This window comes from Dromiciops gliroides, chromosome 3 (genome assembly GCF_019393635.1).
Source record: "Dromiciops gliroides isolate mDroGli1 chromosome 3, mDroGli1.pri, whole genome shotgun sequence".
Lineage (NCBI taxonomy): Eukaryota > Metazoa > Chordata > Mammalia > Microbiotheria > Microbiotheriidae > Dromiciops > Dromiciops gliroides.
The window spans coordinates 32,883,680-32,907,622 of NC_057863.1; the positions used below are offsets into that span (position 1 = coordinate 32,883,680).

The window sequence follows — 23,943 nt, forward strand, 5'->3', positions numbered from 1 at the left end:
ATTGCAAAACGTCTGGAAAAGTGCTTCTGAATCCCTCAGATGTACGGAGAGACCCTCAGCCCATGTTGCAGACCTTTATGTTGGGGTGCAGGCGCATTAAAGTCCTCTTGCTATATTCACTGTTGATGCCAAGGGCCAGTTCAACCTCTTTGTAGAGCATCACAAATATCCTCACCCCTTGTTGCTGTGAAAAGAGAAAAGAAAAATATAAGGTGGTAAAATGTTCTCAGTGGAAAATCTCTATCTCCAGATCATTTAAAGGCTTTGGCCACTGGGAGCCAGCCTATCTTTCCCCACCCACAGTAGGTTCCAGGCAAACTGTACAACTTCTTGTTGCCCATAGGTACCATTTCATCTCCCACCTGCATGTCTTTTCCTAGGCCTTCTCCCCTGCCTGGGATGCTCTCCTGCCTCACCTCAGCTCCATTCAGTGTTCGGCTCAAGGGTCACATTCTTCACAAAAACTTTCCAGATCTCCCTATTATTGGCACCCCCTTTCTGATATTTAATTTATATATAGTTTGCATTTATTTACACGTATGAATTATTCTGTTTCCCTAACAGCACACAAGCTACTTGAAGTCAGGGACTGCTGCAATCTTCTTCCTATGTCCTGAGTAGGATGCATGGCACTCAGTAGGTCCTTTTTTGGGGAGAGTGGGGGTGGGGCAATAGGGGTTAAGTGAGTTGCCCAGGGTCACACAGCTAGTAAGTGTCAAGCATCTGAGACTAGATTTGAACTCAAGTCCTCCTGAATCCAGGGCCAGTGCTCTATCCACTGCCCCACCTAGCTGCCCCTACTCAGTAGGTTCTTAATAAATGGTGAGTTAAATCAATTCAATTGAAGGAAAGCATCTTTTCCACTGGTCTTCCTCTAGCTGTCACACTAAGAGGTTGAAGGAAGCAGATTGGCCAATAGCAGAGTCAGGAAGGATGGGCATCCAAGCCTCACTGGCCTCTAGTGCCTATGGCCAGTACTGCCCTTGGTCATTTCCAGGGACATTGACCGTCCAAAGTTTGACAGAGGTTCAGGTGATTGAGATTAGTTTTCTTTGTTTACATCATGCTACGTACAGACCACTATCAGGTTTGCAGTCAAACCTGGCAATGTGACAGTAAGATAACCTTTGATGCATTTTAGCATGATTAACACCCCAAGATTTCTCAGGGGAAGTTTTGCATGGGGGGATAGAGAAGGAGGGAAGGGAGGGAGGGAAGGAAGGAAGGAAGGAAGGAAGGAAGGAAGGAAGGAAGGAAGGAAGGATGGATTCTATGAATAAAGGTAAAGGGAGCAGGGCAGCTAAGTGGTGCAGTGAATAAAGCACCAGCCCTGGATTCAAGAGGACCTGAGTTCAAATGCGGTCTCAGACACTTGACACTACTAGCTGTGTAACCCTGGGCAAGTTACTTAACCCTCATTGTCCCCCCCCCCCAAAAAAAAAAGTGAAGGGAGAAATGGGCCTTTTACTAAATATCAGGCTATGTTTCTATCCCATGGAGAGTTCATATATCCCATTACCCAATGGTGAAATTAATTATCCAAAATAATATATCTCCACAGTTAAAATAACCAAGCAAAATAAAATTTGTCATTTCTTCCTCTACAACACCTCTCACCTCCAACCCCTTCTCTTTAACCATAAAGGCACAAGCTTAGTTCAAGCCCTCATTGCTTCTTCTTGCCTAGATTATTGCAATGGCCTCCCAATTGACCTCCCTGTCTCAAGCCCTCCCCAGTCCAATTCAAAGTGATTTTCCTTAAACATCAATCTTGGCTACATGACACCTTTTTTCAATAAACTGCAAGGGTTTCCTATCACCTGTAGGAGAAAATAAAACTTTCTCTATAAGGGCCTGCACAACCTGGTCCCAGCCCCTTACCACTCTCCACAAAATAGCCAAACTGACCTTCTCATGGTTCCTCATGCATGGAACTCTGTCTCCCATCTCCACGTTTTTGCGGTGGTGGTTCTGCACACTGAGGATGCCCTCTCTTTCTCTCTCTCTCTCTCTCTATCTCTCTATCTTTCTCTCTCTCTCTCTCGATCTCTCTCTCTCTCTCTCTCTGCAGCCACACAGAATCCTCTCTTTCTCTAGGATGCATTTCAAACATCACCTTCTGCATGGGCCCTTTTTAATACTCACAGTTGCTAATGCACCTCTCCCCTAGTTACTTTTAATTTAGCTAATTTCTCCTCCTCCTCTTCCTCCTCCTCCTCCCACCACCACCCCAGATACACCTCTCTGTTCATGAGCTGGCCTCCAAGGAGTTCTTCTCTATGTGCAAAAGGACGGGTCTTTCCCAAACCCCACCAGTTTTGTTAGCACATGCCCCATAGAATGCACGGTCCAGGAGAGGAAGAATAGTTTCATCTTTTGTGCTCCAATTGCCAGTACCCAGCACAGGGCCTGGCTCATAGAAGGAGCTTAATGAGCGCTTGATTGATTGATGACAGGCCTTCTAATCCAAATTCTGGGGGATTTCACTACCCACTTGCTTCCCAGACTAGAGTGGCATATGAAAACTTGGACTGAACCCAACCTAATTTTTGAGCAGGGAACATTTTCCCCCTGAAGTTATAAAATGGTTAGGGGCAGCTAGGTGGCACAGTGGATTGAGCTTGAGTCTAGAATCAGGAAGACCTTAGTTCAAATCTAGCCTGAGACACTTGTTAGTTGTGTGACCCTCAGCAAGTCACTTCACCCTGTTTGCCTCAGTTTCTTCATCTGAAAATGAGCTGGAGAAGAAAATGGCAAACCACTCTAGCATCTATGCCAAGAAAACCCCAAAAAGGGAAATGAAGAGTTGGACACGATTGAAATGACTGAGCAACAAATAAAATGATTAAACAATAAGGGAGGAGAAAACCACGAGTCAGCCTGCATATGCTCTATATAGTCATGGAATAAAATCCTGGGATAACTGATTCAATAAGCCACCAGCTAACTGTGCTCCCACTCTGGTCAAAGGAATGACAAAGGTAAGGAGAACATTCCAATATTGCCAGCACTGGGGGACCTTGGGCAGATAGAATTTTTAAAAATATATCATCATTATCATCATTACTTTTATTATCATTAGGATTGAAAGGAATCTCACAGAATAACTAATCCAACTTCCTCATTTTACAGATCAGGAAACTGAGGCCCAGAGAGATGAATTGATTTAGGTAGGAAGTAGCAGATTCTCATGGAGATATTCTGACCACAAAGCCTGACACCCCTTCTGCTCGGCCTCATGGAAACCATAAATAACAGCAAAGGATGCATCATGTTATTTCATTCTCTCTTTCTCCATGACCCAATATATGCTAAGGGCTTGCCAGTAATCCTGGTGATATTTATCCCCATTAATTAAGGACTCTTTTGTGTGTGGGGGGGGGGTCGATGGGGGTTAAGTGACTTGCCCAGGGTCACACAGCTAGTAAGTGTCAAGTGTCTGAGGCCAGATTGGGACTCAGGTCCTCCTGAATCCAGGGCCCGTGCTTTATCCACTGCACCACCTAGCTGCCCCAATTAAGGACTCTTTTTAAGCACAAGAAACACCCACATTGGCAGGTGGCTGAAGGGGGACCAGAGGTGCAAAGTAACTTGCATTTTTAATTGCATTTGGGAGTAGGAGAAGCAGGCTGATGTAGCAGTCTGGAGACCTGGGGCGGAATCTCATCTCTGCCACCTCCTAGCTATGTAATTGACATGGCCCTTCTAGTCCTCATCAAAGGGACTGGACTCATCCACGCCTTCACAACTTGGGGCCAACCCGTCTATACCTGACCCTAGAGCGCAGCCAAATCTGGCCTGTTGTCTGGTCCTTACAAGCAGAACTCTGGCTTCTTTCTACTGCTCCTGTGCCTGGAAAAGATTCCCTCATCACCTCCATGGCATAGAAATCCTTCCTCCCTTCATTAAGCAACTCAAGGACCTAGTGCCTCATCCATGAAGACTTTCATAGTTCCCTACCAAGAATTAATTCACAAAGGTACCTGGAAGTCATTGTAGTGCCAGGAGCAGTGGGCCTGGAGTCAGGAAGACCCGAGTTCAAATGGAACCTCAGATTTGTGTGACCCTGGGCAAGTCATTTAAGCTCTGCCTGCCTCAGTTTCCTCAACTATAAAAGAGGGGTGATGATAATAGTACCTACTTCCCTGCGTTGTTGTGAGGATCACATATTTGTGGAACTCCTTGGAACAGTGTCTAGCACATAGTAGGCACTGAATAAATGCTTATTCCCTTCCCCCCTCTTCAACAAACAATGATTAAGCTATTACTGTATACCCCATACTATGCTTAACACTTAGGGGATAAAGAAAAGCAAAAATACTCTATTCAAAAGGGAGAGACCACATTACCTTAAATTTACTTTTCATTTATCTTCTAGATTTGTATATGTATGAGGCAATTGGGATTAAGGGTCACACAGCTAGTAAGTGTTAAGTGTCTGAGGTTGGATTTGAACTCAGGTCCTCCTGAATCCAGGGCCAGTGCTCTTTCCACTGCACCACCTAGCTGCCCCTACCCAGGTCTTCTTAATCTAAAATCTGCTCTCTATCCATTGTACCACACTACCCATGCATTTTTTTTTTTGCTTATAAAGATTAAAAAATAAGTACAATCCAAGGAAACAACAAAAAGGAGTGAATCTGAAGTAATTTTCATGAAAGTCATCTAGATACCAAAACATTCATAACAAAACTCTTTGTGGTAACACCACCAACAAAAACAAAATACAGAAAGAAAAAGTGTCAGAGGCTGGATTTGAACTTGGGTCTTCCTGACTCCAGGTCCAGATCTCTACCTCCTGTACCATTTAGGTCAAGTGCTTCATTTACAAATCAGCAAATTCAGATCCAGGGAAATAAACTGATATACCCCAAATTGTCAGAGGTGAAATTCGAACCCAGGTCTGGATTCCAGTGCTCTTTCACCAGTCCTACATTCCCTCTTTTTTTTTTTTTTTTTCTCATTGAAAAGCAGTAGCGATTTCAGTCAAACTGGTGAACTAGCAACCTGTTTCTCATACACAGCCCTCCCTCTCTCATTTCCATCCCTTTGCCCAAGCCATGGCCCCCCACACTTGGAATGCAATCCCTCTTCATGCCTGCTCCTGGAATTCCAGGTCTTTTCAAGGCTCAGCCCAAGGGCCACCTCTTCCACTGGCCCTTCCTGCTTCCCCAGCTGTCAGTGCTCCCCCTGGACCTGATATTATTTTGCATTTACTTTGTATGTGCCTTATACCTATTTATCCATCTGTGTCCCTCTCTGCCGCTATAACTCCCATAGAATATAAGCTTCCGCTTCCATTTTGTCTTTGTATTCCCAGTAAGCACCCAGTAGGTGCTTACTAAATGTTCACTGAAAGAATAAACTACAGTAACTGGAGATTTAAAGAGAGTCTGGATGAGGGAGAAGAACAGGCCTGGGATGAACAAACACAGGAATACTGGAAGTCTATACAAAGCCTCCTGAACTCGTCCCATCAGAACAGGCCTATTCAGATATCAAAGGTTACCCATCTCTATCAATTTCAGAGACCCTGGGGCCCATTAAGACAAGAATAAATATCCTCTTATGACTGCAGAAGTTCACGGATTTAGTGTGTGGCTTTCTGGTGCTAAATTATTTAAATGATGGGTGTTTATGAGCGTATGAAAATGTCAATTCAGTTTTAAAAATTGATGATCCAGATGTTGCCGGGGCCAGGCTAGATGAAGAAAAAGGACAAAGAGACCAATGCATCACAAGGGAAATTAATATAATGAAATCACCATTTCCTTGGGAGATTTATGCAGTTATCAGCAATTTAATAACAATGAGTTTCAGAGAGTATGGCTTTACATGAAAGAAGTAATAAAGAATGATCAACGTTGGTCGCCATCACTGCCTGAACATCTGGACCATGAGGAGGAGAGAGAAGCCGTGATACTAACAAAATGGAAGATGGTTCAACTGCCCATAAACCCAACAATGGAAATATACAAACCCAGGACCCTGAGGGAGCTGTTGAGAGATAGATCTGGGGGGACATGGAAGACTCTGTTTTATGACTCAAACTCCAATCTTGTATATCCAATTGCCCACTGGAGACCTCGGGGATGCCATATCCAAAACTAGCCCCTGAGTTCTGATTTCCCTCTTTTCTAATCTGTTCCAGCCTCTCCACATTCCAATCCAAAAGAAACTCAGTAGCATAGTGGGTGGAGCACCAACTTTGGAGTTAGGGGCTCTGAGTTCAAATCCCAAATTCTGCCATTTATGACATGGGGTGCCTCAGACACATCATTCCACATTTCTGGCCTCAGCTTCCTTAATGGTTAAAAAAAAGGGAGTTAGACTATTATCTTAAACCCCTCCTAATGCCATATACCACCATTGGATTACTATTTCTGAAATACCCCTTTGACTACACCCCTCCCTTGCTTACCCTTCTTCAGTACTGAGTGTCAGGGGGGTGGGGGGGGCGGGGGGGGTAGGTTAAGACACCAAAAGAGGAGAAAGAAAACCAGGAAGGGAGGGGAGGTTTGGCAATATTGAGTAAAGGAAAAGGAAGAGGAAGAAAAAGCAGAACAGGCACCAAGGAGATAGCAAATGGCAAAGTGTCATCATGGGTAGTCAGTCCTGACCTAGGAACTTTGGGGGGGAGGGCGGGGCAATGAAGGTCAAGTGACTTACCCAGGGTCACACAGCTAGTAAGTGCCAAGTGTCTGAGGCTGGATTTGAACTCGGGTCCTCCTGAATCCCGGGCCGGTGCTTTATCCACTGCGCCACCTAGCTACTCCCCACCACCTAGGAACTTTTATGATAAGTCCTAGAAAACAGACCTTCCAAATCACACTGGGAAGGTCATATGCCTCACTTTCTGGATCAGGATACAATGATGGTAAAGTTCATGATAAGGGCCTTTCTTTGTATGCTTAGAGCCAAGCACACTGCCCGGCTTGTAGTGATATTTGTTGGTTGACCCACCGATATGTTCTCATTCCCTGTATGAGGAAGAAGAGTACAGTGAATGGGCAGCTAGGTGGTGCCACAGTGCACACATCGCCCTGCCTTGAATCAGGAATTCATGAATTCAAATCCGACCTAAGACACTATCTGTGTGATGCTGGGCAAGTCACTTAACCTTGCTTGCCTCAGTTTCCTCCTCTGTCAATTAAGCTGGAGAAGGAGATGGCAAACCACTGCAGTATCTTTGCCAAGAAAACTCCAAATGAGATCATGGAGAGTTGGACGTGACTGAACAACCACAAGTGGAGTGAATAGAGAATTGGCCTTGGATCCAGGAAGATCTAGGTTCAAATCCTGCCTCTGACACATACTTATTGTCAGTGTGACCTTAGGCAAGTCACTTAATTTTTCAGGATTCTAGACAATTCTTTAAGGCTGCAAATTATGGAGAAAATGTTTATCTGCACTGGTAGAAGAAATTCTTCAGTATTAATTCCTCACACCAGTAAAATCATAGGCCCAATCTCTATCCCTGGCCCTATTACAATATACCTCTAAAGGAATAGGTTCAAATCCCACAGCTGACACTGACTATCTGGAGAACCTAGAACAAGCCACTTAATCTCAGCATACATCAGGCAGCTCCCAAGGGCCTCAGGTTCCTCCTCTCTAAAATAGAAGGGGTTGAACTAGAAATTTGTTCTCTAAGTTTTGTCGCAAAGTTTTTTCAGTTACACAAGGAATTTCCATTGTACTTTAGGAGTTGGGACTGTGACAACAGCTGACAGGATAAGAGTTGTTAATGGAATGCATTATAAAAGATTCATCCTGGAGAGTCGAACATTAATGGAGAAAAATGGCACTATGAGAATGAGATTGTGAACAAGCAGCATATTGCTTTTTGATAAATTATGAGAAAAATAGGGGGATGATTATATTTCTCTCCTAATGTCCTATCCTAATGCTGCCTTGTGGCACGATGGGGACCCTGGCTCCGTGGAGGCTGTGCCAGGGGAACAGAGACTGTCACAGGTTTTACGAAGTTAAAAAAGATTTCAGGGAGGGCCCCAGAAACAGTAAATGCAAACAGGTGTCTGAAGAGCAGCTTAGCTGGATTCAGAAAAGCCTGCCCTAGGAAGACTGGCCATCTGGAAATGATTTTTCCAAGAAATTCACAAAGATGGAGGAGACCTTCTAAAGACGGGTCACCATATTTTCCAGGAAGGGGTTCACATGAAGAGAACCTCATGGGGGCAGCTATGTGGCGCAGTGGATAGAGCACCGGCCCTGGATTCAGGGGGACCTGAGTTCAAATCCAGCCTCAGACACTTGACACTTAATAGCTGTGTGACCCTGGGCAAGTCACTTAACCCCAATTGCCTCATCAAAGAGAGAGAGAGAGACAGAAAGAGAGAGAGAGAGAGAGAGAGAGAGAGAGAGAGAGAGAGAGAGAGAGAGAAAACATCATGAAGTTACAAAGTACTAAAGTAAGATTATTTTAAAAATCAACAGGATTTTTTTTTTGGGGGGGGGATATCCATCATATACTTACTGCTTTCCGTTTGAGAATATAGTCTAGTCTCCAACGATTTCCTTCTACCACCGGGCGTTTTAGGAAGATTTCTGGACTCAACCTAAAATCATAAAGTATAGTCCCTAAGTTATTCAAATGCTCTGTAAAGTCAACTGGCTTCTGCTTGTGTCTCAATAATGAGAGTAATTCAAGAGCAAACTCATCCCTACCCTTCCCTTGGTTAGTAAATAGTCTGGCACACATATGGTGGCAGTGATGATGATGATAAACAATAGTGTAACCAAAAGACATGCATGATTAACACCATAAGAAACTCATCCAACAATATGGTGCCAAACAAGCATTGAAAAAATGGCTGTCATTTATATTTATTTGGGAGAAACAGAGGTATTTGTCATAGGAGTTCGGGACCAGGTCTTGGTCAACAGAAATTACAGAAGGGTTATCATGGTCATGAGCATTATGAGGATATAAAATGTATTGAGGAACACAGACTTTGCAAGAAAATGGTAGAAATTGTCCAACATATCCTAGTAGGTTGTAAAACATTGAGCGGCTATTAAATGCCTAGAAAGAAATTACCCAGAACTGGAAATTATACACCCAAAGCTCTTTACTTTTCATAAACTAACAGCCAACAAACTATACAAATAAATAATAACCCCAAAATATCCTTGAGAAAACAACAAATAAGCTTTATTAGATCCAGGGAATTCTTAAAGACAAAAGTGCTGCCCATAATCATCTAGATGTATCTCCCTTAGAGCAATAGTTTCACTGCCTAGCACAGTGCCTGGCTCATAACAAATGAACAAATGAATGAACGAATGAAAGAACAAACAAATGAACAAGTAAATATACAAGTTGATTGATTGATTGATGAATTAATTCTAATAAAAATTCTAATAATAATCAATTCTTTTTGATTGAACTATACAAATTTAAGTATAATATTTCCAATAGATGTAGCTGTGCTAGACATTTAATTTTCAAACTATTTGGAATGAAAAGCTTTAGCGAAAGATATCAAATTAGGGTGGCTAGGTGGTGCAGTAGATAAAGCACCGGCCCTGGATTCAGGAGGACCTGAGTTCAAATCCGGCCTCAGACACTTGACACTTACTAGCTGTGTGACCCTGGACAAGCCCCTTAACCCTCATTGCCCTGCCAAAAAAAAAAAAAAAAAAAGATATCAAATCTATGTGGGAACAGGCCAAAGTATCTATCATCCCTATCCTGCCTGCTAATCAAGTTGTCCAAATTAATAAAATAGCTTGTGTACTTACTTCTCTCTAGTGTGGAATCTAGTGTTAAGGGCTAAAATTCTAGCTAAACTGTCTAAAATATCTAATGAGTGGTCGCCAATAAATTATAAGCTTTAGCAAGAGTTAGACTTTTAAGCATTTATTAAGGAGAATAAGAATCTGGTAAAGAGAGAGAGAAAGGCCTAGATTCCTATCCATTAAAGGGAGAGCACATTTCTAGCTCCCTTCTCCACCAGAGTCCAGAGAAAAAGCCCCTCAGACTGAGCGCCAGGCTCTTCCTTCCTCCTCCCACTAGCCCGCGTCACTTCTTGACGCCAAAGAAAAGACTCCTGGTCTTGCCCTCAAAGATCTTCGCTTCATGGGTGGAACTCTTCTACAGTAAGTCTCCAGCAGGTGGCATCATTCCAATCGTTACACTAGGATCATGGGCTTCTAGGGTTGGGAGGGACCTTCTATGTAATCTAGTCTAAGTCCTTGTTTTTTTTTAACAGAAGACAAACATTATGGTGTCAGGGAAAGAACACAAGATTTGGAGTCAGTTTTAGATCCTGCCTCTAGGACAATTATTAGCCCCATAAGTATTTTCTACATATAAAGTTATTCAAATATTATCTCCCCCATTGAAATGTGAACTCACATTTCCCATTCCTTTCTATCTCTAGAGCTTTGTACAATGCTTGGCACTGAGTAAAAAGCTTAATCAATATTTTCTGACTTGACTTGTCTTTAAACCAAGACTTCCTTGCTAACTTAAAGACAGATTGTGATCTACATCGAACTGACAAGAGTAATGAGAATTATTCAGTGCTGAAACATTCAGTTTTTTCTTAAAGTGCTAAAAGCCTCTTCCTTCCATCCCAGTCTCTCTTTGACTTCCTGTTTCTCTTTCCTAAGCTTTCTTTCTTCATTCTGGTTTTGTGTTTCTCTTCCTTAACATTCCAGAGTCTCAAAGCCCATACTTACTGATGCCACTAGAGGGGCATAGATTCCACGGGTCATAGAAATGAAATCATCCAAGGGCTTTTGAGAGCTCCTTTAACCTCATCTGTTCAGCTCCAGAAGAAACATAAAATGGTGATGTGGATAGAACAGCGGCTTCTGCAAGATCACAAAGGAACTTAGCAGAGGAGCCTGACACTGAACCAAAGTGCCCCCACTTAACTCAAGGTGCTCTCCTGGAAACAATGTCAGGGATGCAACATCACACCTGGAGAATTTGCTTTGAAAAGCTTTTGCTGACTGGCCATTTGTATGAAGGGAAGTGAAGATCACTCAAAATGGGTTTTGCATAGACTATTATTCTAAATCACAAACATATTCACTAGAGCAAGCCCAGTCCTTAAGAAAGGAGTGAAATTGATTTTCTTGCAGCAAAAAGGTGGGGGACTACAGGGAAAGTACGTCGCATACACTGTCAGGTATCCCTATACTGGTTGTTTTTTTATTGGGTAAATGTTGGGTTGGTGGCTCTTTGGTTGTAGCAACTCAGTTCCTTTCTTTCTCTTCCTTTCCATGTCTTCTTCAGTTGGCTGCTGCTTGGGTTCATTGTCATTCCCACATCATCCACATTTCTTCCTTTGTCAAGGGCTGGTTCAAATGGGACTAGAGGTGGAAAGGGTTTGGCCCTGTTAAGACCCCACAGTGGGTCTTAGGATAAGATGGGTGGGTCTAAAATGCCTAGCATAATTAGTACTCAGGTACTTTAATGACCAAACAGACTTTTCTAGGCTGACCCGATTCATGGATAACAAACAGGAACAATGATGACGGTGCTGCTGATAACAGCTAACATATATATCACTTTAAAATTTGCTATGTACTTTCTGTATGTTATTTCATTCAGTCCCAACTCTGGGAGGTAATTACTTATCCCCATTTCATGGATGAGGACATTGGAGCTGAAAAAACAAAGTGATTTCCCCCCAAGGATGAAAGAGGCCACTTTTATTTCAGAGAGCATTTTCACCAGATATCAGTCTGAGTCATTACTCATTTGAAGGTAGACAGGAGGAGAGAAAACACGGAGCACCCTATCTCTTCTGACACAGAAAGAGGCTGGGAATTTGTGCTTTATTTTTCTGAAGAGTCAAGAAGGACATTATTCTTTTTCAGAAAGCAAAGAAAGGAGCTTTAATGGCAGCAACTATGTCTAGTCTTATTTGTGGATGGGCCTTGCTTTTTAAGAAATATTTTTAAAAAGAAATTGGCTCCTAAATAAGAATTCTATTTCTTAGAGGCTCCCAATGTTAAAGTTTTATTTGGACAACCAAACGAAAACCAGGGCTAACCGCTTGCTTACTAGATAGGGACATTATGTGGGGGAGTCATGAAAGGAAAAACAATTGAGAAGAAGGGTCCTCCCATTACAAAGTGTTAGATTTGGAGTTAGGAGAGATCTGGACTCAAATCCTGCCTCTGACACTTGCTAATTATGACCATGTGCAACACATCTCTGAGCCTCAGGTGTTTTTATCTGTAAAATAGGATAACATCATCACCAGTAGTACAGCTAAGCCCCAATTAGTGAGAACAATGAATCCCTAGGCAGGGTAGCATCATTCACATTTGTACTGCACATTTCCATTGGACTTGAACCAATGACCATATTTTGCATAGTTAAAACTTTGAAGGGTACATATTTGAATATGTGTGACCTAGCCAAATCCATACCTCACAGGGTTGCTGTGAGGCCCAGAGGAGACGATACATGAAAAGTATTTTGCAAACCTTACAGTGTTATATGAATTCTACAGTCTAGCCAAACTGGCAGAATTTGAACTCAGGTCTTTCCGACTCCAGCACTATAACCACCACACAACCTTGCCTGGTAATTATTTTGTAAATATGTGTTCACATACTTTGATCTGTCTGCCCAGATAGAGCACCAGCACCTTGTTGGCAGGGACTGTTAGTGCTTGGCATACAATAGGCATTTAATAAATGTTTGTTGAGGGGCAGCTAGGTGGCACAGTGGATAGAGCACCAGCCCTGGATTCAGGAGGACATGAGTTCAAATCTGGCCTCAGACACTTGACACTTACTAGCTGTGTGACCCTGGGCAAGTCACTTAATCCTCAATGTCCTGCAAAAATAAATTAATTAATAAATTAATTAATTAATTAATAATGCTTGTTGAATCCAGAAAAAAAGAACTGTGGATTCTGAATGAAGATTGAACCATATTGTTTCTACTTTTTTTTTTGAGGTTTTTCCCTTTTGTTCTGATTCTTCTTTCACAATATGACTAGTCCAGAAGTATGTTTGATGTGATTGTACTTCTATAGCCTATATCAGATTGCTTTTTGTCTTGGGGAAAAGGGTAGAAAAGGAGGGAGGGAGAAAAATTTGGAACTAAAAATCTTGTGAAAACAAATATTGAAAACTATATTTACATGTAAGTGGAAAATAATAAAGTACACTCATGATTTAAAAAAATAAATGCTTGTTGATAGAATGACTGATTCTTTAAAATCCTAGTATCATTAAACTAGTTATCACCATATTGTATTCTGTTGTGTTGTGTTACATTGCATTACATTGCAGTGTATTGTTTTGCATGTGTGGTATAGTATGGTATTGTATTATATTGCCTACATTAAGATAATATTTTCCCACTTCATGCATGTGGTCTCCCACTTCTTTTTAAAAAAATTTTTTTGGGGTAGGGCAATGGGCTTAAGTGACTTGCCCAGGGTCACACAGCTAGTGTCAAGTGTCTGAGGTCAGATTTGAACTCAGGTCCTCCTGAATCCAGGGCTGGTGCTTTATCCACTGTACCACCTAGCTGCCCCTTTCCACTGCTTTTAATGTACTTTTGGAAGACACAGTCTAAAGAAAAAACAGAGACTGCCAGGAAACTGAATTCTTAGAAGGAAAACAGCAATATTTGTTACGACTGAATACTTCCAAGATGTCTTTTTGGTTTATCCTATGGATTTTGGCTGGAAAGAGAAGCAGGCAGAAGCCCAAGCCAAATTACGAAGACTCCAGGGATACACCTTCCTACTAATTGGATGGGTTTTCTATTCGAGCTTTCCACCACTAATTTTTATCAAGAACTATCACAGATTTTAAATGGCGATCAGAAAGCTGGAGCTAAGGAAGAAGAAACCTATCCTGTCTAGCCACTAGTCCTTATCATCCCATCTGACATTTCTAAAGATGACCCACCAGTATAACTATTGCATCCTCCAAGAAACAAGACTCAGAGGGACGTGTGCCCTGCAGCCAGCATCGAAGTCCCAACAAATGGGAGGGAGGGCTTCGTCCCTGAACAGTAACACCCTCTGGGCCCTGCAGTCCGCACTGAAGTAAACAGTCCGGTCTCTCTCCTCCAAACGACAAAAAAAGAAATCTCCAAGCTGAAGATACGAAGGCCCTGCCTGCATGCCAAGTTTTCTGAAAAGGCCTTTGACTGGAGACTTGAGCAGTGAGTCGGGTCAGACGCCTGCCAAAGCATCTGGTCGTGATGTTAGTTTCCATAGTGTAAGTCTTTAGCACAGGGCCCCACATTGTAGGAAACATCGAATGGGGAGACCTTTGGACCAGATCCCCACTTGTGTGAATACTTACCACCAATCTGTGATGAAAATCTCTTCTTTTGCTTCTTCCATAGCATTTGCTATATCTTCAAAATACCCTTTGGCATTAACATACCTACAAGAAAATAAAGAGGTATTTAAAAAAAAAATTCACCCAAAAGAAAAACAAACCACCTATCAAAGCAAAGCACCAAGAGTTTGTTTTCATTTCAGATATGTGATTTCATCAGTGTACGAAATGCCCAGTATGGAAATTCCCCCCCATAGATGAAAATGGAGAAATAATGATCTTGACAACTTTATGTGAACAGATATATAGAGGACTCTAAGTCTACAATTCACAGTCTAAGAGAACTGCCGAGGGCATTAAAAGGTTGTGACTTGCTCAGTCACACAGTTAATATAAGTCAGAGGGAGAATTTGGATCCAGGTCTTCCTGACTCCAAACTCCACCCTTGTAGCCACTACATATATCACATTCCTCTCTCAAGCTACAATATAAGTGTCTCCAAATAAAAACAATAAATAGTTTGATGTAAACAGCAAACATAGATGGAAATTTTCATATCTCTCTTTTGATCTTAAAGAGTTCAGTCAAGAGATCAGCCCAGTTCTCCCTAACTGGTTCAAGGGCAAACAATTCTAACAACCAACATTAAGAAATAACTTTTCCACATAACAGGTGAAGGTCTGAAAAGTCCTTTATTTATTCCTATCTTGTCTGATCATCTTAAAAATCCTGTGGGAGAAATGCTCTAGTCTTTCTCATATTCATCTTAAAGATGAGTGAAGCTAAATGACTTTCCCCACTGTTATTCAGTTAGTTAAATGTCTGAGGCATTCATTCCTCCTGGTCATGCCCTCTGTTTTATTTCTCAGTCCTGGGTAAGGAAATAATGCTTTGATCCTTTTGTGTATTGTAGGTGATGGTTTTGGTTCATGTAAAATAAGGGCGTTTAATAAGGATGCTTCTGGGGGACTCAGAGAGTGACTTCCTCCAGGAAGCTGATGATAGCCCAGAGCTCTGGAGCCAGGGGTCATTTACCACTAATGGGAAGATCCTGACTCTCAGCATGCCACGGCAGAAAGCCTCTCTACTTAACACTTAACAATAGCCATTGGCCATTAATGAGTAGGTAAGGAAAACAATTTCAACCTGAATGTGCTTTGTTATTAAAGGAAAATTAAATGGCAAGTAAATCCCTTTAATATTTAATGGGATCATAGATCTAGACCAGGAAGAGGCCACCCAGTCTAACCCTCCCATTTTACAGGTGAGGAAACCGAGTCTCACAGAGAGTTTGGGTGATTTTTCCAAGGCCTTGGAGCTAAGTGACGCAGATTTTGAACCTAAGCCCTCTAAACGCTAAATTCTTTTTTTTTTTTTTAGTGAGGCAATTGGGGTTAAGTGACTTGCCCAAGGTCACACAGCTAGTAAATGTTAAGTGTCTGAGACCAGATTTGAACACAGGTCCTCCTGACTCCAGGACCAGTGCTCTATCCACTGCGCCATCTAGCTGCCCCTTAAACGCTAAATTCTATAATGGTGTTTTCCATTCTACCACACTGATTCTCTAATATACCGAAAAAGAAAAAGTACTGCGTAATTTCTATATGACTGAAGGTCCAGAACTCAGCCTGCAAGATTGAAAACCCATCATAAACTCATCCACTGGGGAAAAAAAATGTTCTTAAGATATTAAGTAGGAAAACTCATTTCTGTCCATTCTTCCACATGATGACAAACTCCTTTCAAAAAAAAAAGAAAAGGAGACACCATCCACATTTTTTTTTTTTTGCGGGGCAATGAGGGTTAAGTGACTTGCCCAGGGTCACACAGCTAGTAAGTGTCAAATGTCTGAGGCCGGATTTGAACTCAGGCACTCCTGAATCCAGGGCCAGCGCTTTAACCACTGCGCCATCTAGCTGCCCCCCACCATCCACATTTTAAAAGATTACATTAATTCAAGTTATCTGAGTATTTTATTATTCTAATTATATTGTAGAATGCTAAGGAACAAGAGCCTTAGATCAGGGATTTCTGACCTTTTTGTGTCTCATGGACCCCTTTGGCAGTCAAGAAAATTTAGGGTCCCCTTGTCAGAATGACACTTTTAATTGCATTAAATAAAGTACACAGGATTACAAATGAAATCAATTATACTGAAATGCAGTCTATAGACAGAACACTATGATCACCTGTCATTTAATGGTGGGTCTAATAGCTATTGGAATTGCAAAGCAATGACTTGCAACAAACATAATGTGATATGAAAACATCTGTGATTTCTATTAGTGGCAAAGTCAAAAGCTCCACTAATACTGTTGTGGTTTGCTGCCTACATACATAATGGAAAGAAATGCTGATTACAATGAGAGAGTACCCAAAATACATAATTTTTTCTCCATCCAAATTCATAAGACTTCCTGAAATCATAGACATCAGGTTAAGAATCCCTGCCATACCAAGAAGGAAAATTCCTTACCATTTGGCCAGGGTGTTCTCCTGGACTGCAGCATAAGATCCAAACCTGTGCTCTTTGAGGAAGTTGGCACCATGTTTTTGGATAAATTCTTCAATGGCCCCGCCCCACCACCGTGCATGTCTGTAACTGTTACATTTCAAAATCAGCGTCCTACAAATGGAAAAAGAAAAGGGTTTGTAAATGATGACCTATGTTCCATTTCTACAATGGAATTTTTATTCCGAGACTGCACGCTGAGGATTCAATGTATCACACAATATTCCCACAGTACCTACATTTTAGGACTGAACCCATATATTATTTCATTGATATACCACGACGTCACCACCCATGAAGAAATTCTCTCTAATAAGGTAGGTCAGAACCTTCTCTGTAACCTAGGGTCTTATAGAATTCTTGGGCACACTGAGAAGTTAAGTGATTTTCCAAAGGTAACACAGCCAGGCTATGTCAGAAGTGGGGCATGAAACTGGGCCTTCCTGGTTTTGAGGTTGGTTCTCTCTCCCTCTCTATCTCCATTTCCATTTTTATTTCCATCTTCATGCCCCCTTCCTCTCTCTGTTGACTGCTTTCACTCAAAACCGAATACACATGTCATTAAAATACTCAAATCCATCTTGTAAATGTCGATATTCCTTCTGAAATCATCACCTATCCATGTCAGCCTGTCTTGTGCAACCCTTGTCCATTTATTCCTTAAGTTGAACATAATGGGTCTCCCATATTCTTGACCTCTTGGAAAAACCAATGGAGCACATGGAGGCCCCATTGGGTATCCCTGTCTCTAACTACTATTTCAATCATGCATTATTTCAGTGACATCAATCCGTGTAAATGCTATTAATTCATAATCAGGGCCCAAACTTTTCAAAAGGCATGGGACAAGTGAATGAACCCTTTTTGAATATATTGAAAGTAGCTAAAAATTCTCACCTTGAAAGATTATCAATCCGGAGTCCATATTTTGTATCTGTTTCCTTCTTCCCCATCTTAATGCTGAATTCTTTGTCTACCAAGAGGACAAAGGCAATGGCTCCACTGTCAGGCTTCATGTAGAGTAAGAAGGAATCTTTCACTATTAACCACCTGCAAGGATAATGTAGTAAAAATTATTTGTGGTCAAAATTGTTGGAATTTAACTGACTCATTTGGGAGGGGCCACACCTGGCCCACCCTGAAGTTAGGTATGCTACTGAGGTCAGAAGGAGAACTCTCCAGTTTTTGAAGGACCTCCCCATTAGGGGGAGGGAGATTGAACACTCATTGAGGGGAGGCAAGTAGTCGCTTTGAGAACGCTCTCACTGGCCGCTCTCTCTCTCTTTTCAGTTTCCTGGTAATACAAGAAAGCTAGCCGACTTTCCAGGCATGGTGAGTGAGCACAATAAACCTTGCATTCTTTTGAATTAGCTTAATTGGAAATGATCTGGAGATTGTATAGACTTAGGTTAGAATTAGGATAATTTATCTGTATTTCTTTTTCCCTATTTCCTTATCTTTTAACTTTTATTAATTTCACCTTTGTTGTTTAATTAATTCCCAAGTAATAAAATCTGATCCTTTTGTGGAAAAGAAGCTGTAAGGCTCCTTTCTTATTGGCCTTTGGAGAAATATCTAAAAGGGCAGTTCAGAGGGGAGGGAACTTTGAACCTAGAGGTCCCTCATTATTTCCGGGACCCCAATATTTTGGCAAGTCACCCAATTAGCGATCCATATATTTAAATTTGAGCCCCTACAATACACAGAAGTTCCACAGAATCACCCAAGGGAAACCATAGACATCTTAGATTTTTTTTTTTTTGATGAGGCAATTGGGGTTAAGTGATTTGCCCAGGGTCACACAGCTAGTAAGTGTCAAGTGTCTGAGGCCAGATTTGAACTCAGGTCCTCCTGAATCCAGGGCCAGTGTTCTATCCACTGAGCCACCTAGCTGCCCCAAACCATAGACATCTTGATCCTGACATAACCTGGTGCTTTACTAAAAGGCAAACAAAGGGAAGGAACAAGAATTTCCGAAGTATCTACTATGTGCCAAGCAGTGTTCTAAGCGCTTTACAAATACTATCTCATTTGAGATACCTTGGGAGGTAGGTGCTATCATTATTTCAATTTTACAGTAAAGGAAACTGAGGCAGACAGAGGTTAAGTGCTTGCCTAGAATCACCCAATAATAATAAGTTATAACTTATCACACACACACACACACACACACACACACACACACACACACACACACACACACACACATAAACTCAGATGAGAGTGGATTTCAACTTCAGTCTTCCAGACTCTAGGCCCAGTGATCTATCCATTTCTCCATCTAGCTGTCGATACTAGAAGTATCCTAACAGAGGCGTGGACTAAAATTAATTTAGGAAGCCCATCATTGTATGACCATTCTGCCTTGTACATCTTTGTTGACCACAAACTATGAATAGTTTTCAGAATTCAAAAGGAATCATTTTCAGATTTAAAAATGAAAAGAGATTAAAAAAATAAAAAATATTTTTTTAAATGAAAAGAGATATTAATCAAATAGTAAACACAGACCTATTACACGGCCATCCATCAGAGTGGGGTTAGAGGCATGGCTGAGAAATACAAATGGTGTATATGAGAAGGTGTGGACAGGCTGAAATTTGTACCAAATTGGGAGGACCCACAAAAATAAGATAGCCATTGTACAGTACCAATCAATATATTCTTAAGTGCAGTTGTGGGGTGGGGAGCAGGGGACCAGCATAGTGATTTCCCTGGTGATAAAACTCCCTTTATCAATCCATGTAACCTATGTTTTGGGAGACAATAGGCTTAAATGACTTGCCCAGGTCACTCAGCTAGTAAGTATCTGAGGCTGAATTCAAATCCAGGTCCTCCTGATTCTAGGACAGTGCCACCTAACTGGCCCTCCTGTGACCTATTTTTAAACTGGTATCTACTTTGCAAATTAAATCTTAGAGAGTTGCCTGGGGCACTGCAAGCTTAAGTGACTTGCTCAGAGTAACATAAACATTTCTGAGGTGGGATTTGAATTCAGGTCACCCTTGACTCGAAGTCCAGCTCTCTAACCATGAAAGTGAGTTTCCTCTCTTCCCCATCTTGCAGATGAATAAACCGAAGCCCAGATCAAGTGATTTGTCAATGTTCACATTGCCGCTAAGCATCAGAGGCAGTATTTGAACCCAGGTCTCTGCTCAACCAAAGTCCAGCTGAATTTAAGTGTGAGGAGCTATCTCTCATGAGCGTCTCCCACTTTATGTAATGGGTGAGGTCACAAAAATTGAATGTCCCTTTTTTTTTTTTTTTTGCGGGGCAATGAGGGTTAAGTGACTTGCCCAGGGTCACACAGCTAGTTAGTGTCAAGTGTCTGAGGCCGGATTTGAACTCAAGTTCTCCTGAATTCAGGGCTGGTGCATTATACACTGTGCCACCTAGCTGCCTCCGAATGTCCTACTTTTATTAATGAAATGTTTCAAGATGGTTAAAGGTGCTGACTATTTAAGGGAAAATCACTGGGGGGGCGGGTATCTTGGTAAAATAATTGCCTCATAAACTTCTCTGTTTTGTCCATTGGATTTTTTGGTAAACTTTCATTTTATTGTTTTTCTTTTTTTAGTGAAGGTGATGCTATATTAGCCTTCAAATAAATTTCTCTCCTTTACTCAACAAACAGCCTTTTTAAAGAATACAGCTGCAGAATGGACTCTAACGTGATGGGGGATGCCTCGCAGTGGATTTTTAGGAGAACATGGAAAAATGGTGGTTAGGATGAGAAGGTGGGGATAGATTACACTCTGAACCACTAGAGGGAGTACACATGTCAGTGAGCTTCCAAAGACATCCCAATCAGTTCCTTTAGAATTAGTGTTATGCATTTTAAGTTAACAGTGGGGGGGAAAAAACAAAAACAAAAACAGTGGAAAGAGGCCTGGCTCTGGGATCAGAGGACCTGGGTTCAAATCCTGGATGCCTGTATGACCTTACCTAAATTACCTAACCTCCCTCCTGGGGCATCAGTTTTCTCTTTTGTAAAAGGAAGGGGGTCGGAATGGATGTTGTCTGAGGTCCTTCCAGCTCTTTAATTTTGTCTCTGTTATCAGGGTACCTAGCACAGTGACTGGTATGTAGTAGACACTTAATAAGTGGTTCATGGATCAACTGACCTTTGCTCTTTCCCTCTCCCTCACCCCTTATAACTGGTTGCTAAGTCTTGTTGAATCTTCCCAGCAGTATCTCTGACATCTGCCTCCTTTGCACTCATGCCACAGTCATCCTGGCTCAAGGCTCTCATCACCTCTCACCTGGATTATTGCACAATTTGGTTCCTGCTTACCCTTCCAGGCTGATAACACCTCATCTCTCCTCACACATTTGCTGTTCCAGTCAGACTGGCCTCCCCAGTTCTGTTTCCAGCACAATGCAATCCACCTCTCACCTCCAACTCCATCCTTGTGCCCGGTGGGACCTCTGTGCCTAGGATGCTTTGCCCCCTCATCTCTGCCTCTTGAAACCCTCCCTTCCTTCAAAGCTCAGCTCAATCTTTCCTCCTACTGGTGGCCTTTCCTGATTCCCCCAAGGGTCATTACAACTACTTTGTCTTTATTTATACTTATTTTCCTGTGAAGGTGACCTTCCCCTCAAGTATCTTGGGGGAGGAGGACTGTTTCACTTTTGGTTTCAATAGTCTCAGTGCCTAGCACACAGCAGGTAGTTCATAAATGCTTGCTGAATTGTTGGATTGAATTACTGTGCTACCTGCTGAGGCAATTTCATGTGTTTGCCCTTAATGGAGTTTCACAACAATCTTGTGAGGTGGTTAGGGCAAGATCGGGATTTCACTGCCAATGAAGTTCTTTGTGAGGAAACTCCCCCACCAATGCTCTCAGCAACTTACAGATTAAGTGAATTGCCTAGGACACTCAGGGGTTAAGTGACTTGCTCGATATAGCCAGTGATAAATAATAATAATAATAATAATAATAATAAGCATTTATATTTAAGGTTTCCAAATATTCCAAATATTTACAAATATTATCTAATTTTATCACTACAACAACCCTAGGAGGGAAATGCTATTATTATTTCCATTTGCCAGATAAGGAAACTGAGGGGAGAAAGAGGTTATGATTTGCTCAGGGTCACACAGCTAATATGCATCCAAGGCAGAATTTGAACTCAGATCATCCTGACTCCAAGTCTGGTGTTCTATCCACTGTGTCCCCTAGTTGCTTCTATATTCCTGACATCTAGAAATACTACACCATGATGTCCCTCTATAATATAAGTAATTTTTTTCCCATTTTGTAGATGAAAGTGGCTTCTAAAAGGTCAAAAGGCTTATAGATGGAAAAGCTAAGATTCAAATGCAAAGGTTTGGCCTCTGAATTCGATGCTCTTTCTCTTGTACCATGATACTTCCCTTAATCTTGCTTTGCCCTTAGATCGCTGATGATGACATCATTATTAACACAAGCCCTAACAACGATGGCATAAATCACAGCGACTGCAGTACTCAAAGAATGCTCTCCTGACAAGTATAGATCACTTAGCAATGATTTCTGTGTGACAGAGGCAGCCTTGTTAATGAGTAAATGAATATCAGCCAGCCAGAAGATAATATTCATTGATCTACTGACACATCCCATAATGTTCAATCCCTGGGTGAACTCACAGTTCAGTAAAGTAAATGTCTGTGAATATGTGGCAACAGCCACCTAGTCTTCTCTTTTGGGCCAACATTCAAGCTCCAGGACACTCCTAGTTTCGGTGGAACCCGCCACTTTTGAAACCCCAAAGTCCCAGTAGAATTGTAACCCAAATTTATCATTCTATTTCTAGCCTTCCTGGGAAAAGGAAACCATGACTTGTGCTGAAGAAGAAAAAGGAATTGGAAAGAAGATAGCAGAGCTGTGGATAATGCACAAGATTCATTTGGGGAGGGAAAATCTGGAGCAACTTGAGAAAGCTGAAGGAAGCGAAGAAAAGGGACTAAAGCTGAAGTCAGAGGAAGAGGAAGTAGAGGATGTAATAAAGACTCAGTAGAGGGACAGCTGGGTGGTTCAATGGGTAGAGCACTGGCCCTGGAGTCAGGAGGAGCTGAGTTCAAATCCAGTCTCAGACATTTATTAGCTGGGTGACCCTAGGCAAATCACTTAACCCTGACTGCCTCAAAAAAAAAAAAAGACTAAGTACAACAAATGGGTAAGCGAGTCAAAGGTTACCAAGACAAGGGAAAGGAAGGTGGGTGTGGAGGTCAACACATTAACAAGTGACAGGTCTGGAGGTGAGGACACCCTCTAGCAATTCGCTGGAGCATTTCTCCAAGGGGACAATAAAAGGAGGGTTTCCCTTTCAGGAACTGGAGAGAGCAAGGACATCTTTGTAATGGCCCCTATGGAGGATGCGGTATTTGTATTTCTCTCACAGCCAAGCAACTGTGGTCTCTGCTCGAAGGCTAAGATGGTCTCCCTCCTAGAGCAGGAGATCTGGGGGCTTGAAGAAAGCCATTCCACCCTCAAGATCAGCAGGGAGTGTCCCTTAAAAAAAAGGAAGAAGGATTTCATATTTAAAACAAAGAAGAAAAAAAAAGGTTATCACGAGGCAAAGGGGAATGCGGACATGACAGGAGGTTGGAGGGTAGAAAAATGTCACACACAGGAGGAGGAGTGGATGTTAGGGATAAATAAAGATGGTGGTGATGGTGACGGTGATGATAGAGATGGCATTTATACAGTATCTCTTATGTGCCAGGCACTGTGCTAATCACTTCACAAATATCTCATTAGAAACTCAAACAACAACCCTGGAAGGGAGGTGCTATTATTATCCCCACTTTAACATTGAGGAAACTGAGGCAAACAGAAGTTAAGAGACTTGCCCAGGGTTACACAGCTAAGTAAGAGTCTGATGCTGTATTTGAACTCTGGTCTTTCTGATTCCAGGTCCAGTGCTCTATCCACTGCGCCACTTAGTTGCCTCTAAATTAATAATTAAGTATTTATATATCAATATGCACAGATCTCTGATGGAGTTGATATATAGGGATTAGGGATAAAAATGAGACCTAAGCTTTCCTAGTAAGGAATATCCTCTACCAATAGAGGCTTATAGCTTCTAGGTAACTTTTAATATCAGAAACTTGTCTATAGTACTAAGATGTTAAGTGACTTGTCCAG

At 41.8% G+C, this 23,943-nt stretch overlaps 1 protein-coding gene across 1 annotated transcript in view; it reads right to left on the minus strand.

The window, feature by feature from the left end:
* PLD1 (phospholipase D1) overlaps positions 1 to 23,943 on the minus strand; it is a 205,819-nt gene that overhangs the window by 78,104 nt on the left and 103,772 nt on the right. Inside the window, 5 exon segments of the mRNA XM_043998186.1 lie at positions 74 to 184; positions 8,498 to 8,579; positions 14,317 to 14,400; positions 16,772 to 16,921; positions 17,705 to 17,857. Of these exon segments, the coding sequence (XP_043854121.1) occupies positions 74 to 184; positions 8,498 to 8,579; positions 14,317 to 14,400; positions 16,772 to 16,921; positions 17,705 to 17,857 (580 nt within the window).